This window comes from Pipistrellus hanaki (genome assembly GCF_964339955.1).
Source record: "Pipistrellus hanaki genome assembly, chromosome: 11".
Lineage (NCBI taxonomy): Eukaryota > Metazoa > Chordata > Mammalia > Chiroptera > Vespertilionidae > Pipistrellus > Pipistrellus hanaki.
In genome coordinates, this window is record NC_140513.1 from 65126883 (window position 1) to 65151460 (window position 24578).

Genomic DNA, 24578 nt, shown 5'->3' on the forward strand with positions numbered 1-24578 from the left:
CCAGGTGAATGGAAATGAAAAAAAAAAAGCTGGGGTAGCAATATTTATATTTGACAAATTAGACCTCAAAGTGAAGGACATAACAAGAGATAATGAAGGCCAATTCATAATACCTCAGAGAGCAATCCAACAAGAAGAAATAACCCTGGTAAACATATATGCACCCAATACGGGAGCACCCAAATACATAAAAAAAACAAACTGCTGGAGGACATTAAGGGAGAGATTAATAGCAATACAATCATAGTAGGAGATTTTAATACCCCACTATCACCTTTGGACAAACCATCTAAACAAAAAATCAGCAAAGAAATATCAATCCCAAATGACTCACTAGACCAGATGGAATTAATCGATATCTTCAGAACATTCCACCCCAAAGCCACAGAATATACATTCTTCTCAAGTGCACATGGGTCATTTTCAAAGATAGACCACATGTTGGGACATAGGTAAAGTCTCTTCAAATTCAAGAAGAAAAAAATCATATCAAGCATCTTCTCAGATCATAGTGGTATAAAACTGGAAATTAACTACAATAAATAGAATCCAGCCGAAGCCGGTTTGGCTCAGTGGATGGAGCGTCGACCTGCGGACTGAAAGGTCCCAGGTTCGATTCCGGTCAAGGGCATGTACCTTGGTTGCGGGCACATCCCCAGTAGGGGGTGTGCAAGAGGCAGCTGATCAATGATTCTCTCTCATCGATGTTTCTAATTCTCTATCCCTCTCCCTTCCTCTCTGTAAGAAATCAATAAAATATATTTTAAAAAAGTAAATAAATATAATCCATAGAATTCAAACACATAGAGACTAAACAGCATGCTATTAAACAATGACTGAGTTACCAGAGAAATCAAGGAAGAAATTAAAAACATCCTAGAAACAAATGACAATGAAAACACAACAATCCAAAATCTATGGGACAAAGCAAAAGCAGTTTTGAGAGCAAAGTTCATATCTCTACAAGCCTATTGCAAAAAACAAGAAAAAATGGTAACAAATTATCTAACTCTACAACTCAAAGAGTTAGAAAAAGAGCAACAAAAAAAGCCCAGTGTAAGCAGAAGGAAGGAAATAATAAAAATCAGAGCAGAGATAAACAACATAGAGACCAAAGAAACAATACATAAGATCAACAAAACCAAGAGCTGGTTCATTGAAAGAATAAACAAGATTGATGAACCTCTAGCCAGGCTAACCAAGAAACAAAGAGAGAGGGCCCAAATAAACAAAATCAGAAACAAAAGAGGTGAAATAACAACAGGCCCTGCCGAAATACAAAGGATTGTTACAAAATACTTTGAACAACTCTATTCCAACCAACTGGACAACCTGGAGGAAATGGACATATTCCTAGAAAAATACAACCTTCCAAAACTCAATCAGGAAGAATCTAAAAATCTCAATAGACCAGTAACTTGGGAAAAAATTGAAGCAGTCATCAAAAAGCTTCCAGCAAACAAAAGCCCAGGGCCAGATGGCTTCATGGGAGAGTTTTACCAAACATTCAAGGAAGAACTAAAACCTATCCTCCTCAGTCTATTCCAAAAAATCCAAGAGGAAGGAACACTTCCAAACTCCTTCTATGAAGCCAGCATCACCCTAATACCAAAACCAGATAAAGACAACACAATGAAAGAGAATTACAGGCCAATATCCCTCATGAATAGAGATGCCAAAATCCTGAACAAAATTCTAGCAAATAGGCTCCAGCAGAACATCAGAAAGATGACCAAGTAGGATTTATTCTGGGAAAGCAAGGATGGTACAATATCTGCAAATCAATAAACGTGATACATCACATAAACAAATAGAGAGATAAAAATCATATAGTCATATCAATTGATGCAGAAAAAGCATTTGATAAAATCCAACACCCTTTCCTGATAAAAACTCTCAACAAAGTGGGAGTACAAGGATCATACCTCAACATAATAAAAGCTATATATGATAAACCCACAGCAAACATCATACTCAATGGGCAAAAACTAAAACCATTCCCTCTAAGAACAGGAACAAGACAGGGATGCCCACTCTCACCACTCCTGTTTGACATAGTACTGGAAGTACTAGCCATTGCAATTAGACATGAAGAGGAAATAAAAGGCATCCAAATTGGAAAAGAAGAAGTAAAGTTATCCTTATTTGCAGATGACATGATATTGTACATAAAAAAACCAAAAGCCTCCATCAAAAAACTAATTGACTTAATAAATGAATTTGACAATGTAGTAGGATACAAAATTAACACCAAGAAATCTATGGCATTTCTATACACCAATAGTGAACTTACAGAAACAGAGACTAAAAAGGCAATCGCATTTACCATCGCACCAAAAAAATTAAGATACCTAGCAATAAACTTAACTAAGGAGGTAAAAGACCTATACGCCAAAAACTACAGGACACTGAAAAAAGAGATAGAGGAAGATGAAAACAGATGGAAGAATATACCATGTTCATGGATTGGTAGAATCAACATCATCAAAATGTCCATACTTCCCAAAGCAATTTATAGGTTCAATGCACTCCCCATTAAAATACCAACAGCATATTTCACTAACCTAGAAAGAACTCTCCAAAAATTCATCTGGAACAAAAAAAGACCCCAAATAGCCACAACAATCCTGAGAAAGAAGAGTAAAGTAGGAGGGATCTCAATACCAGATATCAAGCTGTATTACAAACCCACTGTTCTCAAAACAGCCTGGTACTGGCACAAGAACAGACATATAGATCAATGGAATAGAATAGAGAATCCAGATATCAACCCAAATCACTATGCTCAATTAATATTTGACAAAGGAGTCAAGACAGTCTCTTCAATAAATGGTGTTGGGAAAATTGGACAGATACATGCAAAAAGAATGAAACTAGATCACCAACTTACACCATACACAAAAATAAAACTCAAAATGGATACAGGACTTAAACATAAGATGGGAAGCCATAAAAATACTAGAGGCATATTACAGGCAGCAAAATCTCAGACATATGCCAAAAGAACTTCTTCACTGATACTGCCCCTAGGGCAAGGGAAGCTAAAGAGAAAATAAACAAATAGGACTACATCAAAATAAAAAGCTTTTTTACAGCAAAAGAAACCATCAACAAAACAACAAGAAAGCCCACTGTATGGGAGAACATATTTGAAAATGTTATCACTGATAAAGGTTTAATCTCCAACATCTATAGACAGCTTATACAACTAAATAAAAGGAAGATAAATTATCCAATTAAAAAGTGGGCAATGGACCTAAATAGAATCTTTTCAAAAGAAGACAAATGAAGGCCAAGAGGCACATGAAAACATGATCAAAGTCATTAATTATCCGAGAGATGCAAATCAAAACAACAATGCGGTACCATCTCACACCTATCAGAATGGACAACATCAACAAATCAACAAATGACAAGTGTTGGTGAGGTTGCAGAGAAAAAGGAACCCTCGTGCACTGCTGGTGGGAATGCAGACTGGTGCAACCACTGTGGAGAACAGTATGGAGCTTCCTCAAAAAACTGAAAATGGAACTCCCATTTGACCCAGTAATCCCACTCCTAGGAATATATCCCAAGAAACTAAAAACACCAGTCAGAAAGGGTATATGCACCCCTATGTTCATAGCAGCACAATTTACAATAACTAGGATTTGGAAACAGCCTAGGTGCTCATCAGAAGATGATTGGATCAAAAAACTATGGTACATCTACACAATGGAATATTATGCTGCCATAAAAAAGAAGGAATTCTCATCATTTGCAGCAACCTGATGGAATTGGAGAACAGCATGCTGAGTGAAATAAAGTCTATGAACGAGAAACACCACATGACCTCACTCATTTATGGATAATAAAGAACATTATAAACTGATGAACCAAAAGATAGATATAGAGACAGTAAAGCAACAAGCAGACTGTCAAATTACAGTGGGGAGGGGAGGGAGATATGGGGGAGATATGAGATCAACCGAAGGACTTATATGCATGCATATAAGTATAACCAATGGACACAAAACTCCAGGGAGGGAGGGCATGTATAGGAGTGGGAGGGGGGGGCAATGGTAAGATATGTACACATATAATTATTTAATTTAAAAAATTTTTAAAAAGGATGAACCTGAAAACATTATGCTAAGTGAAATAAGTCAGACACAAAAGGACAAATATATTCCACTATGTGAAGTACCTAAATAGGCAAATTCATAGAGACAAAGTAGAATGGGGGTTATCAGAGATTAAGGGGAGGGGAATGGGAGTTATTATTTCATGGGCACAGAGTTTGTTTAAAACAATGAAAAAGTTCTGAAGATGGGCGGTGGAGATGGTTACACACAATATGAATGTCATACCATTAAACTGTACACTTGAAAATGGTTGAAGTGACAATTTTTATGTTATATATACTATACCACAATTTTTGACACTTAATAATGTAATATACCAGAAACCATTGAATTGTACAGTTTAAATGAAGGAAGCATACAGTGTAGGAATTATATAAGGCTTAAAAGAAAAAAATCATTAAGGGGGAGTTGGTAGGAGATCAAATCTATAATACTGCCCTGGAAAAGCTAATGTAATTTAAGGTTCTAGAAGATTATAGGCTAATGATATAAGAAACCTCAGCAAATCAGGAGAGAAACCTAACCGTAAGGAAACAAAATAGACACAACTGCAAAGTGACTTTAAAAGCCAAGCTGGTGGTAGAAAGAACCTCAAAGCAGTGGATGTCTCTGAAGATGATGAGGGAACTTCCTGGTGATGGTAACATTCTACATGGGATACATATGCAATTTATCAAAACAATGAATGTACACTTATTTTTGTAATTTCACAATAAACAAATTATTTATCAATATAGCAGGTGGGGCCGAAACCGGTTTGGCTCAGTGGTAGAGCGTCGGTCTGCGGACTGAAAGGTCCCGGGTTCGATTCTGGTCAATGGCATGTACCTTGGTTGCGGGCATATCCCCGGTAGGGGGTGTGCAAGAGGCAGCTGATCGATGACTCTCTCTCATCGATGTTTCTGGCTCTCTATCTCTCTCCCTTCCTCTCTGTACAAAATCAATAAAATATATATTTTTTTAAAAAATTCAAAAAATAAAAAAAAATATAGCAGGTGGGTATATGTGTTTATTGTAAAATTCTTTAAACTTCGCTGTGCTTTGAACTTTTCATTAAAAAATGTTGGAAATACTAATATTAAAATATATTCTAACCCTGGCCAATGTGGCTCAGTTGGTTGTAGCATTGTCTTGTACACTGTAAGGTGGTGGGTTCAATCCCTGGTCAGGGCTCATACCCAGGTTGTGGGTTCAATCCCTGAGAAGAAACCAATCAATATTTCTCTCCCACATGGAGGTTTTTCTTTCTCTCCCTTCCTCTCTCAAAAACAAAAGTCAAAAAAAATTATATATTTATGTATATACACTGAATGGTCAGATTATTATGATCTCTGAACGCATAATAATCTGGCCACTCAGTGTGTGTGCATGTGTGTGTCTGTGTGTGTGTGCATGTGTGCGTATATTAGAGGACCGGTGCATGAATTCATGCATGGATGGAGTCCAGCCAGCCTGGCCAGGGAGAGGGTACATGGGCGGTTGGCCAGACTGCCTGCAGGTAGAACTCCTGGTTGAAGGGACAATTTGCACAGTTGCATTTTATTATATAGGATATACACTGAGTGTCCAGATTATGATGCATTCAGAGATCATAATAATCAGAGAGAGAGCCAAAGCCGGTTTGGCTCAGTGGTAGAGCGTCGGTCTGCGGACTGAAGGGTCCCAGGTTCGACTCCGGTCAAGGGCATGTACATTAGTTGCGGGCACATCCCCGGTGGGGGTGTATGCAAGAGGCAGCTGGTCGATGTTTCTCTCTCATCGACGTTTCTAGCTCTCTATCTCTCTCCCTTCCTCTCTGTAAAAAATCAATAAAGTATATTTTAAAAAAATAATAATCAGAGAGAGAGAGATAGGGAGAGAGAGAATATATAGTTGCTTTTTAAATATATTTTATTTATTTATTTATTTATTTTAAATATATTTTATTGATTTTGTACAGAGAGGAAGGGAGATAGCTAGCTATGAGTTAGAAACATCGATGAGAGAGAGTCATCGATCAGCTGCCTCTTGCACACCCCCTGCTGGGGATGTGCCCACAACCAAGATACATGCCCTTGACCAGAATAGAATCCAGGGCCCTTCAGTCCCCAAGCCGACGCTCTATCCACTGGGCCAAACCGGTTTCGGCTATTTTATTGATTTTTTACAGAGAGGAAGAGAGAGGAATCAAGTTAGGAACATAGATGAGAGAGAAACATCAATTACAATAGCTGCCTCCTGCACACCTCCTACTGGGGATGTGCCCACAACCAAGGTACATGCCCTTGACAGAAATCAAACCCAGGAACCTTCAGTCTGCAGGCTGATGCTCTATCCACTGAGCCAAACCGGTTTTGGCTATATAGTTTTTAAATTATAACATAAATCAGGGAAAGAGCAGAGATAGAAGCTAGTTGAAAAATACCATGTTTTATCAGACTGCACTTTTAGAAACATGTGATTATATTTTACACAACTATAAAAAAGGCTAAAATTAAAACTCAATGTCTAAAATTTAAAGGCAAAATTAATCAAATTAATCCAACTGTTTATGAAGTTGGTGATATAACCAACAAAAGAAACTAAAGTGCCTTTAAAATATGAATTTACTCATTTTCCTCTATAACTGTTTAGTAATCATTATTGGAGGTTGTGTTGATAATACTATATGTGGTTGCTGTGTGTTGCACATGAATAAAAGTAGAATGTTACTAACAACTAGGATTTTCAGCATGGAAGAAAAAGACACAAATATAAAATATTTTAGCTAAAAATCTTGTAGACCTAACTTTCAAATGAAAATATTAAATTAATTCACAACACATTTTATCTTAGAAATATATGTATGTGTCTATTTCCTTGCTGTTAGCTAAATGTCTTAGAAATAGTCAAGAGCCTAGAGGGAGTGAGCATCCCTAGTGGCCAAAGCATTGTATCTATAAATACCATGTCCTAGTAAAGGACTACGGCTCAGTATGAAGCATGGGACAGGAAGTACAAATGACAACTGTAGAACAACAGCAAGAAAGCTATCCAAGACCGTTCAATATGTGTCAAAAGGATCAAGAATCAACTTGCAGAGCTTTCCTCTAGTTAAAAAAAAAAATGGTTCAGTTTAAATAAAAACCTCAGTGGACTGAAACACACTAGATATGTTTAAATCTCAAAGTTCATAATGACATTTAAAAAGATTTGGCACCTTTGAAGTACACTAGGGAACCAAGTCATTATTCTAAAAACAGATAAATAAGAGGTACTTGTAACCTGTTATTTAATGAGTACCTTTTATTTATCTTGTCTTTCCTTAACAAACTTGTACCTTGGTACAATCAACTAGTTCTACTGCAGATAATTCCAGCTAATAACTAAAGAATGACAGACTACCACCAACTTGCAGCTCCAATGGACAAAGGCAATAATAATCAGCGACCTGCCATAACCTATTAAACAATCTTGCCAAAAAGTTGAACCTAAATTTTTAATATTATTATTGATTTGAGAGAGAGAGAGAGAAACATTAATGTGTGAGAGAAGTATCAATCAGTTGCCTCTTGTACGTACCCTGACAGGGGACTGAAACTACAGCCTCATATGTGCCCAGGAATTGAACAGGCAGCCTTTTGGTGCATGAGGCAACACTCAATCACTGAGCCACAACAGCCAGGGAGAACCTGAATTTGATTAAACTTCTGTCTCTCATTACTCCTTTTCAGGAAATACACAAAATATAGGGACAGAGAAGCATGTCCAACTACTCTACTAGAAATGCTGTGCTGAAACTGGCTGGCTTGCATCAAGTCATAAAGCCAATTGTTAAAATTTTAGGAATTTTGTGAGCCGAATATTAAACACGGTCATTGTTTAAAACTAACTTGTATACTTTTATAATTAACTATATTATAAAACAAGCTAATAAATGCTCACAACTCACCATTCCCTAATTATTTCACTACAGTTTGCCTCTATCAACCTAAGACCCTTCAGTCCACTGAGCCAAACCAGCTAGGGCACACTGGCTTTTTTAAAATCCGCCATCTAAGAATATTTGCACCACAGAAACCAGCAAGCGCAACAGATGTGGGCTTTTCACCCCAGAGAACCAGGCATTAAGTATTTACCAGCATACCATTGCCCACGGGATGTTTCAGTACAATTCTGACTCTAGAAAACTCTTTGGACACATGACCTAGTTGTTGAATAAATAAATTGCAAGAGAAAACAGATTAAAAGTGACTCAAAGGTAATCAAGATAGTGTGATATTACAATAATATGAGTCTTCAGGGTTCTGCTGAAGCCTTCCTTTTTCCTGGCCAGAGCGACAAGGATGAGTCTGCAAAGGAGCTGAGAGGCAGGAGGAAAGCCAGAGAGTGCAGGAATCACAGAAACCAATGGCAGGCTGCTGATGGAAAAGAGGTTATGAACACAGGACAGAAGATTCAAATTTAACCAATTCATTATCATTACTAACCATTCAATACATCTGAATTATTAATCAGTTCAATTACTTGTTAATACATTAAGTAGATCAACCTCTGTGACTTGACGAAAGGCTGAGCTTCCTGCTCTATGAAGCATTCTTAGAAATCGGTAACAAAAAGCACAATAACTCAATGGGAAAAAGAATTAAACACCTACTTGGCTGGAGACCCCTCCTCCAGGGGGTCCGGGGACTCCTCCACCACCGGGGGCTCCTCCACAGGCCCAGCTGGCTCCCCGTCACTGAAAGCACAAGAACCATTCCAGTCACACAAACTTGTTAGCAGCAAGGCTCTTAGATATTCGAGAGAGAGAGAGAAACATATTATTGTGTCCTTTTCTTAAGTATCGATAGATATCCTTCAAGGAGTTACACACAGGTAATCCACATTAACATAAGAAAGACAAAATGCTCTCAACTGATAATCCATATAAATTATTTTCAAATATGGGAAAGGTACTTAGAGAAATAGAAGTTTCTATGAATGGTCTAAAATTGAAACAGATTATAAAGGACCAGAAGAAATATTCAAAACTCTTCTGAACTTAGGAAATTCCCATTATTAATAGGAGCCATAAAACAACTTACAATAGATAAGAATATGCCATATCAAACTTTTGGAAAATGGTAAGAGCCAAAACTGGTTTGGCTCAGTGGTAGAGCGTTGGTCTGCGGACTGAAAGGTCCCAGGTTCAATTCTGGTCGGGAGCATGTACATTGGTTGCGGGCACATCCCCGGTGGGGGGTGTGCAGGAGGCAGCTGGTCGATGTTTGTCTCTCATCGACGTTTCTAGCTCTCTATCCCTCTCTCCTCCTCTCTGTAAACAATCAATAAAATATATTTAAAAAAAAAAAAAAGAAAAGAAAATGGTAAGAAAGTAAAAACATTCCACAGAAATAGTGCGTTGGATTTCAAACAAGTTGGTAATAACTATTTGAATTTTAACATACGTGACTTTAATTCTTCCTTTTTATGGTAACATTAATCCTATCAGCACGTTACTTAAAAATTAATTACTTAAAATTAATCCCAGCAAAGAAATTTCATTTTCAGGAAAATGCTAAAATTAGTAAATATATTGGAGTATATAATGGACATTACATATCCATTAGAAATATTTTACACTCTACGTACAGAACCCAGCTTCATAAAATAGGCTATTTTTTCTAAAATAAAGAAATTGAACTGTAATAACAGAATAGACTTTTTACACTATTTTTTATTGTTAATCCTCACCCGAGGATATTTTTCCATTGATATTTGAGAGAGAGTGGAAGGGAAAACAGAGAGAAACATCAATGTGAGAGAGAGAGACATACATTGGTTGTCTCAAAGGCTCCGACTGGGCCAGGGATGGAGCCTGCAACTGAGGTAGAATCCTTGACCGGAATCGAACCTTGGCACCCTTCAGTCTGCGGGCTGACGCTCTATCCACTGAGCAAAACTGGCTAGGGCTACACTAATATTTTTAATTTTCCAATCAAAGCTATTGTAATCAGATTTTAAAATAACAACTCAAGTTTTTCAATGCAAAATTAGAATGACTGATTTTTACTTTTTAAAAAGGTCCTGAACCAAATGTACTTGTGTTGGAAGGACATACATGTGCTCCGCCCGCCTGGCGGAGGCCCTTCACAAGGCCCTCTGCGTCACAGCCTGACCCTGCGGGGTCACGGGAGGTGTTAGCATCAGCAGCCGCAGTGCTTAAATTACTCCAAGTTTCTCTGTCTCTTGGCCACGTAATAAACCAACAGGATAAAAAACACAGGTGCACTGACAGTCATAGCTTTCAAAAAACATAAAACAGTTGATGTTTCTAACTCTCTCCCCCTCTCCATTTCTCTTTGAAATCAATAAAAATATATATTTTTAAAATTCATAAAATGGCTACAAAGAAACAGGGAAGGAAAAAAAGCAGAGGACTACAAAGAAACTTTGCAAAAACCGGTATTTCTAAAACTTGAGCCATTGATTTAAAAAAAAAAAATCACAGATCTCCCCCCTATATTGACCTAAATTATTTTATGAATAAACGTAAAATTAATATTGTACTTACAGGTCTTATAGAACCATATGCCCACAAGTACAAAACAATCAAGTGCCAATATGAGGCACAATCTGCTTTGGCAGACTTTGTTATTCTGTTTAATGTCAATCACCAATGCTGGATAAATTAGAGGAAAGATGCAGCGTCAGCCAGGGCCACGTCCACTTTGACTTCAGTTTTTCCAACTCAGACCATGCCCGCTTGCACACCTATGTTCCACAACACTATGCTGAACACATCAAAGCTTTGTTTCCCAGCTCAAATTCACTCACACTTCACACTTAAATGAATGACGCCAACAGATTTTAGCCAAATGTTCCTTGATTACTAAACTGTTCTGCTCTTCACAACAGACGTTGGAAGGCAGCATTGCTGCAAATTGCATTATCGGTGTCTATTTCAATTGGTAACAAAAAAGTATCTGTTATTATATTTTAAATTATGCTGATGGAGCAAACTCTATTTTTTAGCACAGACACTTTATGACAAACTGTTCTAAAAACCATAACACCGGAAATGGCTCAGTCCGAATCGTCCCCCTACACTGAGCCGGCAGCATCAGGCCTGGCCAGCCAGGGACGCATCACTGATAGGTTAGGCTTACCTCTCCTCTTTCCTCATTCACCAAAAGTAGCACATAACTCCACTATACTGCACAGTTTTCATGGCAAATCAAAAAATCTCAATTTAAGTAAACAATTAAAAGTCTTAAGCTACGAAAAATCTCTCAAAGATTATTACCACCTAAGAGCTTTGAGTTTAGAGCTCACAAACCAATCCAAAATGAGTGCCACAGGGCACCTTTGATCTTCCCATTGGACATGCCAGTTGCTAGGAGACATGCAGTCATATAGAGACATCTATTGGGTGTTCACCACCCCAAGTCAAATCTACTTCTATCACCGCTCATGCCCCCTTTTCCCCTCCTACATTCCCCCGCCCCCTCTGGTAATCACCATACTGCTGTCTTGTGGGGTTTTTTTCCCCCCCACTTAATCCCTTCACCTTTTTCACCCAGCCCTCCTACCCCGTCCCTCTAACAGCATCATTCTGTTCTCTGTATGAATCTGTTTTTATTGTTTGTTAGTTTATTTTGTTCATTAAATTCCACATATGAGTGAAATTATATGGCACTTGTCTTTCTCTGACTGGCTTATTTCACTCAATGACTCTTCAGGTCCATCCATGCGTTGCAAAGGGTTAAGATTTCCTTTTTTTTTTTTTTTTTTTTTTTTAAAGCAGAGTAGTATTCCATTGTGCAAATGTACCGCAGCTTTTTATCCACTCATCTACTGACGGGCACTTGGGCTTTTCCAGATCTTAGCTATTCTAATAATGCTGCAATGAACATAGGGGTGCAAATATTCTTTCAAATAGGTGTTTCGGGATTCTTTAGATAAATTCCCAGAAGTGGAATTGCTGGGTCATAGACAGTTCCATTTTTAATTTTTTGAGGTAACTCTATACTGCTTTCTAGTGGCCGCACCAGTCCCCATTCCTAGCAGCAGTGCAGAAAGGTTCCCTTTTCTCCACATCCTAGCGAACACTTGTTGTTTGTTGATTTGTTGTGGTAGCCATCCTGACATGGGATTTCTCATTGTGGTTTTATTTTGCACCTCTCTGATGATTAGTGACACTAAGCATTTTTTCATATGTCTCTTGGCCATCTTTATGTCCACTTTGGATCTACTCAGGTCCTTTGCCCATTTTTAAATTGGGTTGTTTGTTTTCTTGGAGTTGAGTTTTGTACGTTTTTAATAAATTTTAGCAAACCCATTTTTAAAAGTTATCTCACTAAACAAAAGCCTAAAATCAACCCTTATTTAAGGAACACAGTATAAAGACACTTGCAAACACAGCAGAGGACATAATTTTCATGAAAAGCAAACCAGGATGGAGATTTCCACTTAATTGTAGGCTCACAGAATGCACACATTTGCAGCGTACCTGGTATCTTTTCCGGATCCCCAGGTGCGAACTCCACATCCACCCATGTTATCCTCAGTTCTGATTGCTCTACAAAAAGAAATAGTATTTCTTTAAACTGCAAGCTGGTCTCTAGTCAATATTCAATTCAGAGAAATTGATCAACTAAATATTAACACGTAACAGATTCATACTAGGTACGACTAAGGTCTTAAAGTGAAAATAGCACTTATAAAGGAACTCACGTTTTATCATTTGCACCGTATCTCTCAAACTCCCGTTTTCCTCTTTGGTCAAAACGATCAAAAGTTCTGTTCCCGGGACCACCTCGGCCTCTGCTCCGCAGACCCCCCCTGGGGCCCCCACGTCCTCTCAGGGGTCTGTCCCGATCAAACCTGTCCACTGGTCTAGGAAAACATGGTACAACACAAAGTGATGGATTAAACAGCAAAGGTTTTTTTAAGAAAAAAATATTCTAGAAGGCTATTATGGCTATACTATATTGGAAAGAATGGTGGCCTGCACAATGAATAGTTAACTTTTACTGAACACATACTATGCCTGTTGTTGTTCTGAGCACTTCGCATACAGTTATTTAATTCGCACAAACAAATCTGTAATATACTACTGCTGCCCCAATGTGAGGAAACTGAGGCACAGAGGAGGTAGGTACTTGCCCAACATCATATTACTACTAAATGGGAGAGCTGGTGAGAGCAGGTCCTAGGCAGGTCTTAACACTAATCTGTAGAGGGATACCCCCCGCCCCCTCTCTGGACCTGGTTTCCACATTTGTAAAATGAGGAGGTTAGGACCTGGCCAGTGTGGCTCAGTTTATTGAGCATTGTCCAATGCACCAAAAGGTCTCAGGTTCCATTTTTGATCAGGGTACATGCCCAAGTTGCTGGTTCTGTCCCCAGTCTGGGTGCGTGTGTGGGAGGCAATTAATTGATGATCCCCTCTCAATTTGATGTTCCTCTCTCTCTCTCTCTCTCTCTCCTTCCTTTCCTGCCTCCTCCCCTCTCCCTTTCTTCCTCTCTCTAAAATCAATTAAAAAAACACACCCACAAACATATTTTTTTAAAACGAGGTTAAATAAACTAAATCTAAGATTAATTCCACTTCTAATACTAAATATTTAAGTTAAATTTGGAATGTCTGTATAATTTAAAAGATGGTTAAACTTCAAATTATGGTCCCTCCCAAGCACACAACCAGTCAGTGGCATCTGGGGCTGAAATAACCTGACTGCTATCCCCATTCTCTACATAAACATCCAAGAACAGCTAAAGACAATCTCTTGTTAAACTCAATAGTAACGTCTGTCTTTAAGCCATCTGACCCTCTTCACCATGTGACACTGCCAACCACTAATTTTCCTCTGACTTGCCTGGCTCCTCTTTCCCTATCTGTCCTGAAAAATAATTTTTTAATAGGTAATACCCAAACATGGTACAAAATTGACAAGGTACTCCTCCTCCTGCTCCACAGCCACTGCTACTTCTCAGAGGCAGGCCATTCGGGGTCACACAAAGGGAAAAGCTCCGCACCTTGCCTTTCTCACCCACGTGTCGGTGCTCCGCACACAGCTGCCTGCTCTTCTGGATCCCCATTTGTCCTGAAGTGTGCTGGCACTCCCAACCCCCTGTCCCCTGCACACCGCCCTCGCCTCCATGCCAGTGCTCCAGGGCCCTCATTCATGTTTCCCATGCAGGTCTCTCTGACTCCAGGCCACAGAGCCAGGTTCTTCCTGGACACCCCAGCCCTGCAGATGTGTGACCAACAGTGACCCCTTGCTCCTCCTATGGTCCCTAACTCCCAACACAAGAGCACCCAAGCCAGCTACTGGGGCCATTCTCCACTCCTCCTTTCCCCTGCCACACCCACCGGACCCAAGCCTGACTGTCTGCCCACTTCCCTCATACCCAGTGCTGCCTCACTGCTGGTCACCATCACTCCACAAGGACTCTATTCTCTTCCACTAGACCACATATGTCAAACACAAGGCCCGTGGGCCAAATCCAGCCCGCCAGGCCTTGCAATGTGGCCCGCACCGCGCTGTCATCACTGCACTCCGCTGTCAGTTTATGACATTGTCAGTTTATGACTGTTCAGTAAACCATTCGGCCCGCGATTTAGGCTGGATTTTAGATTTTGGCCCCTTCTCTGATTGAGTTCGACACCCCTACACTAGACTCAAAGCTCCTGAAGGAAGACACATCTTTCTCATCACTAAACCCTAGTTTAATAAGACAAATTATATTTTTTAATTTGTCAAGGTTTTTAAAAACATCTAAAACTACAAAAAATTGCTTATTGAAATCTAATGGGGCATTATTTGTGGCTCCAAAGCCAAGACGAGAGGTCTGTATCTATGGCTGAAAATGCTGCATTAAAATACTAGTAGTGTGGCTCAATTGAGCATCATCCTGTACATGGAAAGGTCAAAAGGCCGCTAGTTCAGTTCCCGGTCAGGATCCGGGTGGCAGGTTTAATCCCAGGACGGGATGCATGCGGAAGGCAACCGATTGGTGTTTCTCTCTCAGATCTATGTTTCTCTCTTCACCCTTCTTCTCTCTCTTAAATCAATAAAAACATTTTAAAAGCTACTATTCAATCACGGGTAAAAAGATACAAAACTCCCAATTCTCCTTACTCAAAAAGATAAAAAAGTAAGGAAGCATCAATCATTAACTTTATGCCAGACACCATTCTAAATAAATGTTTAAGTTGGATTTTGTCTCCAATCACCTCTGACCAAAACCAGTTTTCTTTATATATATAATATATATATATATATATATATATATATATATATATATATTATATATATTAAACTGATAAGAACAGATACTACACTTGATCTTAGCCAAAAGGCCGAGAAGCGATATATATATATACATATATATATATATACACACACACACACACACATACATACACACACACACTTTTTTTTTATTATTGATTTCAGAGAGAGAGAGAGACAACAAATAAACATTAATGATGAGAGATAATCATTGATCGGCTGCATCCTGCACGCCCCCTACTGGGGATCAATCCCACAACCCCGGGCATGTCCCCTGATCAGAATTGAACCCAGGACCCTTCAGACTCTATCCACTGAGCCAAACCGGCCAGGGCAAAACCAAATTTTTAAATGAAATTATTGTTGAAAAATTTGATTCTATGTCCTAACCAGTTTGGCTCAGTGGATAGAGTGTCGGCCTGTGGACTCAAGGGTCCTGGGTTCAATTCCAGTTGGGGGCATGTACCTTGGTTGTGGGCACATCCCCAGTGGGGAGTGTGCAGGAGGCAGATGATCAATGTTTCTCTCTTATCAATGTTTCTAACCCTCTATCCTGCTCCCTTCCTCTCTGTAAAAAAATCAATAAAATATGTTTTTAAAAAAATGTTTGATTCTATATTAAAGTACCTAAAGCAGAGTTCTAAAACAATGACCAAAGAAAAGTAAATTTTTAATCAGGCCATAAAAGAAAAAAAGATACCTAAAAATTGAGAGGAAATGAAGCAAAACAACATACAAGGAAAATAATGCCAACAGTCAAAATCAGGTATAAATTTAGATGAAATCCAATCAGATATGCACAAAACTACAAATTCATTTAAGCTATAATAGTGATTGAAACTGACCCTAAAAATAGACCTGTGTGTTCTGGCATATTATAAGTCCTTAATCATTTTTCCTTTATTCCACAAGTTTACTCCTATCCCTAATTAAATATATTCTCAATTGCCTCTTTACTTTCCCCTTATTATAAACTGTATCTTCTTTGTCACAGGTTGGTGAGACTGAGGAATCCTATATTCCACTTGGGAAGCTTTCTTATATAAGCACAAGCAGAAGGAAAAAACTTGGAGCCAAGCATCCCACTTTATATACCATCATCCACTCGTGTACAACAATCCTAATAACTAGACAGGAGTATGTTTTACAGGTAAGGGAATGAAGTTTCTATATGGGGAATGGGGAGCTGATGTTTAATGGGAACAGCTGGGGAAAGTGAAAAGGTTCTGGAGAAGGATGGTGGTGATGGTTACACAACAATGCGAACGGACTTAATGCCACTGAACTGTATATTTAAAAGTGGTTTAGCCCCAGCCAGATGTGCGATGGTTAGAGCATCAGCCTGCAGACCAAAGGGGCAAGGGTTTGATTCCTGGTCAAAGGCATGTACCTCGGTTACAGGTTCCCGGCCCTGGTTGGGACACGTGTGGGAGGCAACCAATCAAAGCGTCTCTCTCACGTCGGTGTTTCTCTTTCTCTACCCCTCCCTCCCTTCTATCCTCTCTAAAAATCAATGAAAAAATACCTCTGGTGAGGATTAAAAATAAAAAAGGAAGAAAATAGTAATCATCTCAGTAAGATAGGTAGTTTAATTTTCTTTATAATTTTATATTAGTATGCTTTCCAAATTGTTTCAAGAGACTATAAAAATTTTTATTAAAGATCTTATGGACCTTTATTAATAGAAAGGTAGTTTTAAAGAAATGAAGGAACATATATTTTCTGATGGCACATGACGTAAAAAAAATTTCAAATTTCCTTGAAAGTAAAAATTCCTACAGATTCTTAATGTGATGTGCTGAGAAGGGCACGAAACATCACTTCTGTGTTATTCCTGCCAAATAAGTTCATTCCATGAGGAAATAACAAACTCAAATTCTGAGCTGTTCTACAAAACATACAGTCTGTCCTTTTCCAAAAAAGTCAAATTCATAAAAGAGAAAGGGAGACTAAGGAGCCGTTCCAAATTAAAGAAGACCAAAGGCAATGCCCATTCTTGGACTGGACCCGGACTCAGACTTCTTTTTCTTTTGCTAAAGGACACCACTAAGACAACTGGGGAAATCTGAATCACCTGTGAATTACACAGTTTTTCAACAGAACTGTACTGAAGTTACTAAGTTTGATAACTGTACCATGTTTTTAGTAAATACATTTAAAATAGTTAAGGATAAAGGGACATTCCTGCACCTTACTCTTATCTAAAACGACAAAGAAAAAAGTTTTGTGTATGTGTGTGTTACACAGAGAGAGAGACTATGAATGTGTAGGGGAAAAGAAAGAAAAGGAGGAAGAGGAGTATAATAAAGCAAATGTGATAAAATGTTAACATTTAAGGGATATGGATAATGGTGTATGGAAATTCTTTGTATAATTACTGCAACTTTTTGCAAATCTGAAATTATTTTTAAAGTAAAAAGAAAAAAAAATCCCTCCATAACCCCATATCCCACCGTACCCTTACCCCTTGCCTTGCTTGCATGTATGATTTCATTTAATAGGCATCTTTCCATGTTACTATATAAAGACCTATCTTATCCTTTTTAAACACTCATAGTTTTGCTACTAAAAAAACAACCCTGGAAACATGAGCTTGTGCTTTTGAGCTATAATTCTGTTATTTCCACAGAGTAAATTCCTGAAGTGAGAAAAAAATAATACATAAATGCTTCCTAAAATAAGCTGCTCTGATTCAGAAGCTCTTTATAAGCATGCAGACTGGCCATTACACAGCAAATTTTAAGCAATCTCCAAAAAAGGGCAGAATTAAACCTTTTTCTAACCCCCACCTCCAACATGGTGGCAGATACACCACTTCAATGTTTTAGACATGTAACTGCTAGCGAACAGATCTGCAGAAGTCACCATCTGCTCAGCTCTCTCGCACTGAGCTAGTCTGCGGGACTTTCTTGTTTTTTAGGCTTGTTTTAATGGACTCGAGTATAATTTTACAAAGCTAAATTCTTTAGTTAAAACTTGTAAATGAGATTAGTAATCAAGAAGTTGAAGAAGTATTGCCCAGCTGGTATGTCTCAGTGGCCCATGAACCAGGAGGTCACGGTTCAATTATAGTCAGAGTACATGCCAGGGTTGCGGGTTCGATCCCCAGGAGGGGGTGTGCAGGAGGCAGCCGATCAATGATTCTCTTTCATCATTGATGTTTCTATTTCTCTCCCTCTTCCAAACAATAAAAACCAATATAAAATAAATTCATCAAGTCTAAAATAGTACTAAACCAAAAACATAATTATATCCCTAGCCTAAACTTAAAAAAAAAAAAAAAATGTGACCACTTGAACATACTTCTGTGCAGTATTTTTATGAGAGTGCTTTTCATAGTTAGCAATAAAGACTTCATTTTTTAATTGTAAAATCATTGCCTGAACCAAGACTTAAGGTCATTTAGGAGGTAAAGGGAAGATCCTTCATGTGGCACTTAAGGTAATATGATGTGCTACTTAAATTATTCCCGGGACTGGCAGCACGAGAGGTCACCAAGGCTAGCAGTTCTCTGAGAACCGTTCTGGCTCCTAAACCCTCCTCGCCCAGATCTGTGTGCAGTACGTACTTTTCTTCCGTAACCTTCTCAGGTGTAAAGTCCGCCTGCCTCTCCGTCTCATAAGGGTGATATTCCCTGTAGGATCTCCGCTCTGCTCTATCCAGTGTCACCTCTGGCCCCCGGCTATCATTCCATCCTTGCTGCTCCCCTCTTCTAGGAGTTCGCTTCTGGCCTGCACGCAAAGAATCAGAGGGGAGAGGTGAATACAAGGTCTACAGCAGCACGTCACTCACAGGTACTTTTACACTTAACGCTTCTAGAAACCACCGGCACGGGAACTGTAGAAGTATAGAGAAGGAAAGTTGCTTATATTACTACAGCCAGTATCGATTACTTTTTAATAAAAGTTTCAAGTTCCTATTGAATTACAGGCTTTCTCTTATGTCATGAAAAGCATGATAAAATTAAACAGACTACACCAACTAACCTATAATTATAGGTATTGCACCATGACTCTGTGATAGCTAGGATATAGATAATTGCTAAATCAATGATATTTCACAACAGCAGCTTTACTAAATAAGCTATATCCAGAAACTTCTAAGATAACTATCCTATACTTTAAATTTTTCTTAGAACCCCAAGTATAGTTTATCATCGGTACTAAGGTTTTTGTTTTTAAATACAGCTTATACCACAATTATCTTGCTTTTGTTTAGAAACAGATTTTTCTGCTATTTCCTGATATTTATGATCATACTTCTCAAATATGAGGCCAAACTTGTCTAGCCAAATCATACATGGGCCCATCAGCACCCAAACAGGCATCTCTCACATGTGGAGCCGGTACTCAGCTGGGGCGGCGACCCGGCCATTTTCCTCTCTCATCTCCCCATACGCTACTCCCCTCCAGTTCGATGCTTTAACAACTGTAAGCAGAGTCAGTGTTTGATAGACATGCAATACCTGGTAAATATGTTTGTCATGAAGAATGTTTGTCACTTCAAAATAATATTCTAAAAACATTTATCTTTTCTTTGTACACATTTAAAAGGCCCCCATCTCAAACATTATTTATAATTTTATTACAGTACTTTGACTTTTCTATAAATTACCCTTCGATTGGTTCTATGGCTGTAAAAATATTAAATGTATTTTTTAAACAGCTGGTCTCCAAGTTAGACAAACAAACATGACTCTTAAGATGTTTACACGTATTTTTCCATTTTCCTACTTAATATTTTGTCTGAATTTTATAATTTGGGCACATTTATTAACAAAGTTCCAACACCCTACAAATATTTCATTCTTTCTTCAAAACCCAAAACAAAAAAGACAGCAGGGGTACAATTGTTTCCCCCCAATTCAGCGCTAAAAGATGAAGACTGCAATTGAACCTAGCTGCTTTCTGTGCTGGGTCAGCAGCTCCAAGTGGGTAATGCAAACACTGAATTTCACTAGCCTTTTCCACTAGAAGGCTGGCACACGCAGCTGGTTCGCTGATCTAACGCCAAGCCCACAAAGGCACCACATACAATAAAATTTTCAATGAGATTTCTACAAAATAAAGTTGAACTTTGACTTAAAAACAATCATCCAGAAAGGCTAAGAAAAGTAAAGACGAAACAGCCCCCGAGGACTTCAAGAACAAAGTCGTTGAGCAAGGCTCACACAAGGGTCAACATACAGCTGACTCTTGAACAACTTGGGTCAATTGAAAAATCCACATGTAAGTGGACCCAAGTTACTCAAGGGGTCATTGAATATTGCTAAATAGTGAAGGATACTAAAAACCTCAATGGGAAAATCTTAACATTTCCACATCCTTTTGAGATTAATAAATGTTTCCATTATAAGCCATGTTTTGACTTTGTTTCTTAACTACACTAAGTATTGACTCACAATATTCTTTTTTTTTTTTTAATATATTTTATTGATTTTTTTACAGAGAGGAAGGGAGAGGGAAAGGCAGAAACATCGATGAGAGAGAAACATCCATCAGCTGCCTCCTGCTCAACCCTCACTGGGGATGTGTCCACAACCAAGGTACATGCCCTTGACCGGAATCGAACCCGGGACCCTTCAGTCTGCAGGCGGATGTTCTATCCACTGAGCCAAACTGGTTTTGGCTCTCTCACAATATTCTAACTAAATTAAATTTTTTGAGTGTTAGAAAAGAACAGTCCATAAATTAGAGCTACAAAACTTTGAGAGTAGCTCTCTAACATCCATTACAGAGAAGCTTAGTACAGTAACTGCATAGGCAGAAATTAATGAGCTGTTAGTTCCTGAAATAACACATACTTGAAAAAAGAACTAGAAAGACAAAATTTCCATTCCAACTACAAAATTAAAGAACTTTAATACGTATAGTTCTTAAAACCTCGATCACCTGGATCATGAATAATTGACAAAAAAAGTTATCCACATACTAGATTACAAGGCTAAGTGAAAGAAGCAGACTGCAACCCAGTTTATATCATTTAAACTTAGAAAACAAAATAAAAAATAGGCCCAGCTGCAGTGGCTCAGTGGTTGAGTTTTGACCTGTGAACCAGGTCAGGTGCAGCTGGATCCCCAATGGGGAGCTAGCAGAAGGCAATGATTCTCTCTCATCATTGATGTTTCTATCTCTCTCCCTCTCCTTTCCTCTCTGAAATCAATAAAAATATATTTTAAAAAATAAGAAAAGAGGAAACAATTTTGTGCATTAATGTATATAAATACGAGGTGTTAAGAATTGGAAAAATAAAGGATTTCCACTTTACTTCATACATTTCTAACTTGTTTCAAACTTTATAACAAAAATACAGGGCATTCTTAATTTTGAAAGAGTTAAAAAGTGATATGTTAGTAGCACTAAATGCAGTTTCACAGCATAAAATATCCATTCTCATTTGTTAAATTATAAAGGGAGAGGAAAAGCTTATTAGCCTTTCTCCATTCTTTTATTACTATATTTGGCTAAATAAATTTGAGGAAAAAATATAACTTACTACAAAATGTACATCATATCTCAAGTCTCACATCATATCTCAAGTCTCACTCTATGAACTTACTGGCCTACCAAGGGGTCTTGAAATAACTTTTTAAATAAATTCAACATCTGTATTAGACTGACTTATTTCCTGACTCCCAAGGGATGTCACTGGACTGCACTTTTCACAGCTAAAGGTAAACATCACCTAGTTTCAGAAGTCAAAGCTCCAATACTTAAATCGGCTGTTTCCCCAGGGTTGGAAGGCACAATTTAATATTTCTGTAATTTTTCAATTTACAGTTGACATTCAATATTATATTATGTTTGGGTGCACGCGTAGTGGGAGACATTTATCTAACTCACAAAGGGATCCCCCGCTGGAGTCTACACAGTTATCACAGTATTACTGGCCGTATGCTGAGCTTCACATCTCCGTAACCATTCTGTCACTGCCCATTTGAGGGGGCACAATGTTGACTAAGCAGGGGGCCCTGGCCGGCAGAGCCGAGCTGAAAACAGGGCTAACGACAGCTGCAGGGGTGGAACCACACATCTCAGTCCCCCTCTCCTCTCGGGCCAACCTCGGGGCCCTGCTTTAGGCCCGCGGGCCGCACAGGTGTGCTCCGCTGGCTGCGCCCCTGATGCGGTCCCGGTGAGCCTCCCCCCTCCGCCCGCAGGAGCCGGTGGCCAAGGTGACAGGAAGCAGCCAGAGGGAAGGACGAGGCCCGCATCCCGCCGGCACCACGTGCGGTGTTTAGAAATAAGGCCGGCTGGATGCGGGGGGCTGGATGCGGGGGGCTACGGCCAGGGGATGGAAGGCACGGGAACCCCGCGCCACCCTCCGCATCCGCGGGCGCCGACGTCACAGCCTCCGCGGTCACCGGGCCTCCCTCCATCACAGAGGCCGCTCCCCGCGCCTCTCACGTCCCGGCCCCCGCCTCCCGCCCCGCCGCCCCCGCCTCTCCCCCGCTCCGGGCAGAGGGCGGCTGGAGGAGGCAGACCCGGGGAAGCGACCCCCCTGGTTACCCCCCGGCAGTGCCCTTCCCTCTGCCCAGCTGGTGAGGCCCGCACCCCGAGGCTGCACCCCCCGCCCCCCAAGGGACTGGGAAAGGTCAGAGCGCGCGACGACGCCCACCCCGCTCTCCCGCCACCGGCTTCGGCTCCCAGGACCCCCGGCCCCTCCCGGCCGCCCCAAAGGCCGCAGCCTCCCAGCGGGGCGCGGGGCGGTGCAGAGGGGTGACCCCCGTGAGCCCTCCCTCCTTCCCGCCCGCCGCCGCGCTCACCCGGGGGCGTCCAGGGGCCCGGCGGGGCGCGCGTCCCGGGCGGCTGCGGGCCGCCCCCGGGGCTGTCCGGCTGCGGCGCGCCGGGGGCCGGCAGGCCCTTGCGATCCTTCTGGGACTCCCGCCGGCCGCCGGCCGCGCCGGGTCTGTGGCCCGAGGCCCCGGCCGGGCTCCGGCCGCCGCGCTGACCGGTCCCGGCCGCCGCCGCCGCCGCCGCCGCCTCGTCCCGCCTCTTGCGCTGCAGCTGCTGCTGGCGCCGGCGCTCGGCCTCGCGCAGGATGTCGAACGGGTCAGACTCGTCGTCCAGCAGCTGGTGGAAGCGGTTGGCCACGACGCAGCCGAAACTTTCCTGCATCGCGGCGCCCGCGGCGGCCGCGGCCACGGGGCTCCCCAGAGAGCCCTTCATGCCGCCGCGGCCCTGCGGGCCCGCCGGGGCAGCCCACGCGAGCGAGTCTCAGCGGAGCCGGCGGCGAGGACCCATCGCGCCCGTCGCTGCAGCCCTCCCTGCCCGGTGCCCTCTTTCCCCGCGCGGGCCCCCGCGCAGCCCCCGACGCCCGCCTCGCCGCGGGCAGACAGCCAATCAGAGCGCTCGGACACGCCCCTTTTCCTAGCGGGCACGCCTGGCAGGCCAATCAGAGGCCGGCTTCTGTCACGTCCTGCGACCTCTATGCCCCACCCCTCGACTCACAGGGAGGGGCAGAGCTACCGGGAGGAGCGCGGAGTTTGTGGTCCAGGCAGGCCCGCATGTGTGGGTGGGTTGAGACCACTTGTGTTCTCTCTGGGACTGGACTCTCAGCGTTCATTATTGGCTACTCTTCTCTGAAGTTTGTATATTCATTTACCCATTGGACATTTACTGTGTGTTAGAGGTTTTGGCCAGCGATGAGGGCTGCGAAGAATTCACCACTAAAAGGAGAGAGCGAGCCCAGCTGGCCTGCTCAGTGGTTGAGCATGGACCTATGAACCTGAAGATCGAAGTTAGATTCCTAATCAGGGCACATGCTCTGTTAAGGGCTTGATCCCCAGCGTGGGGTGTGCAGGAGGCAGCCAGTGATTCTCTCTTATCATTGATGTTTCTCTCTCTCTCCTCCCTTCCTCTCTGAAATCAATAAGATGTATTTTTAAAAATAGTAAAATAGTATCCTATATATGCACATGTTAACTTCAAAAAAAAAATAAATGTTACTTTAAAAGCCAAAGAAGAAGAAGAAGAAGAAGAAGAAGAAGAAGAAGAAGAAGAAGAAGAAGAAGAAGGGAGGAATGTAAATTGAAAGCTTATTTTTACTTTCCCCAAAGAGAAAGAGCTGTGCTAATCAATGCCAGGGCAAAGAACAAAAAAGCTGCCCTTCCTTTTAAAGCCTTGGGCAAGGAAGGCAGGGAGGTTTTTCGGCTGCTGCTGTTGCTAGGTGACATTGAGAAGACATCAAGAAGAGTTGTCTTTGTTAGTTCTTTAGG

The 24578-nt window shown here is 40.9% G+C and overlaps 1 protein-coding gene across 1 annotated transcript in view; it reads right to left on the reverse strand.

Annotated features, from left to right (window-relative positions):
* HABP4 (hyaluronan binding protein 4) overlaps positions 1-23672 on the reverse strand; it is a 42647-nt gene extending 18975 nt beyond the window's left edge. The window contains exons 1-5 of the mRNA XM_084898984.1: positions 23127-23672; positions 18933-19095; positions 12801-12962; positions 12577-12645; positions 8740-8823 (exon numbers count right to left, since the gene is read on the reverse strand). Coding sequence (XP_084755110.1) covers positions 8740-8823; positions 12577-12645; positions 12801-12962; positions 18933-19095; positions 23127-23529 — 881 coding nt within the window. The 5' untranslated portion in view covers positions 23530-23672. The remainder of the gene's footprint in view (positions 1-8739; positions 8824-12576; positions 12646-12800; positions 12963-18932; positions 19096-23126) is intronic.
* Positions 23673-24578: the final 906 nt, after the last annotated feature.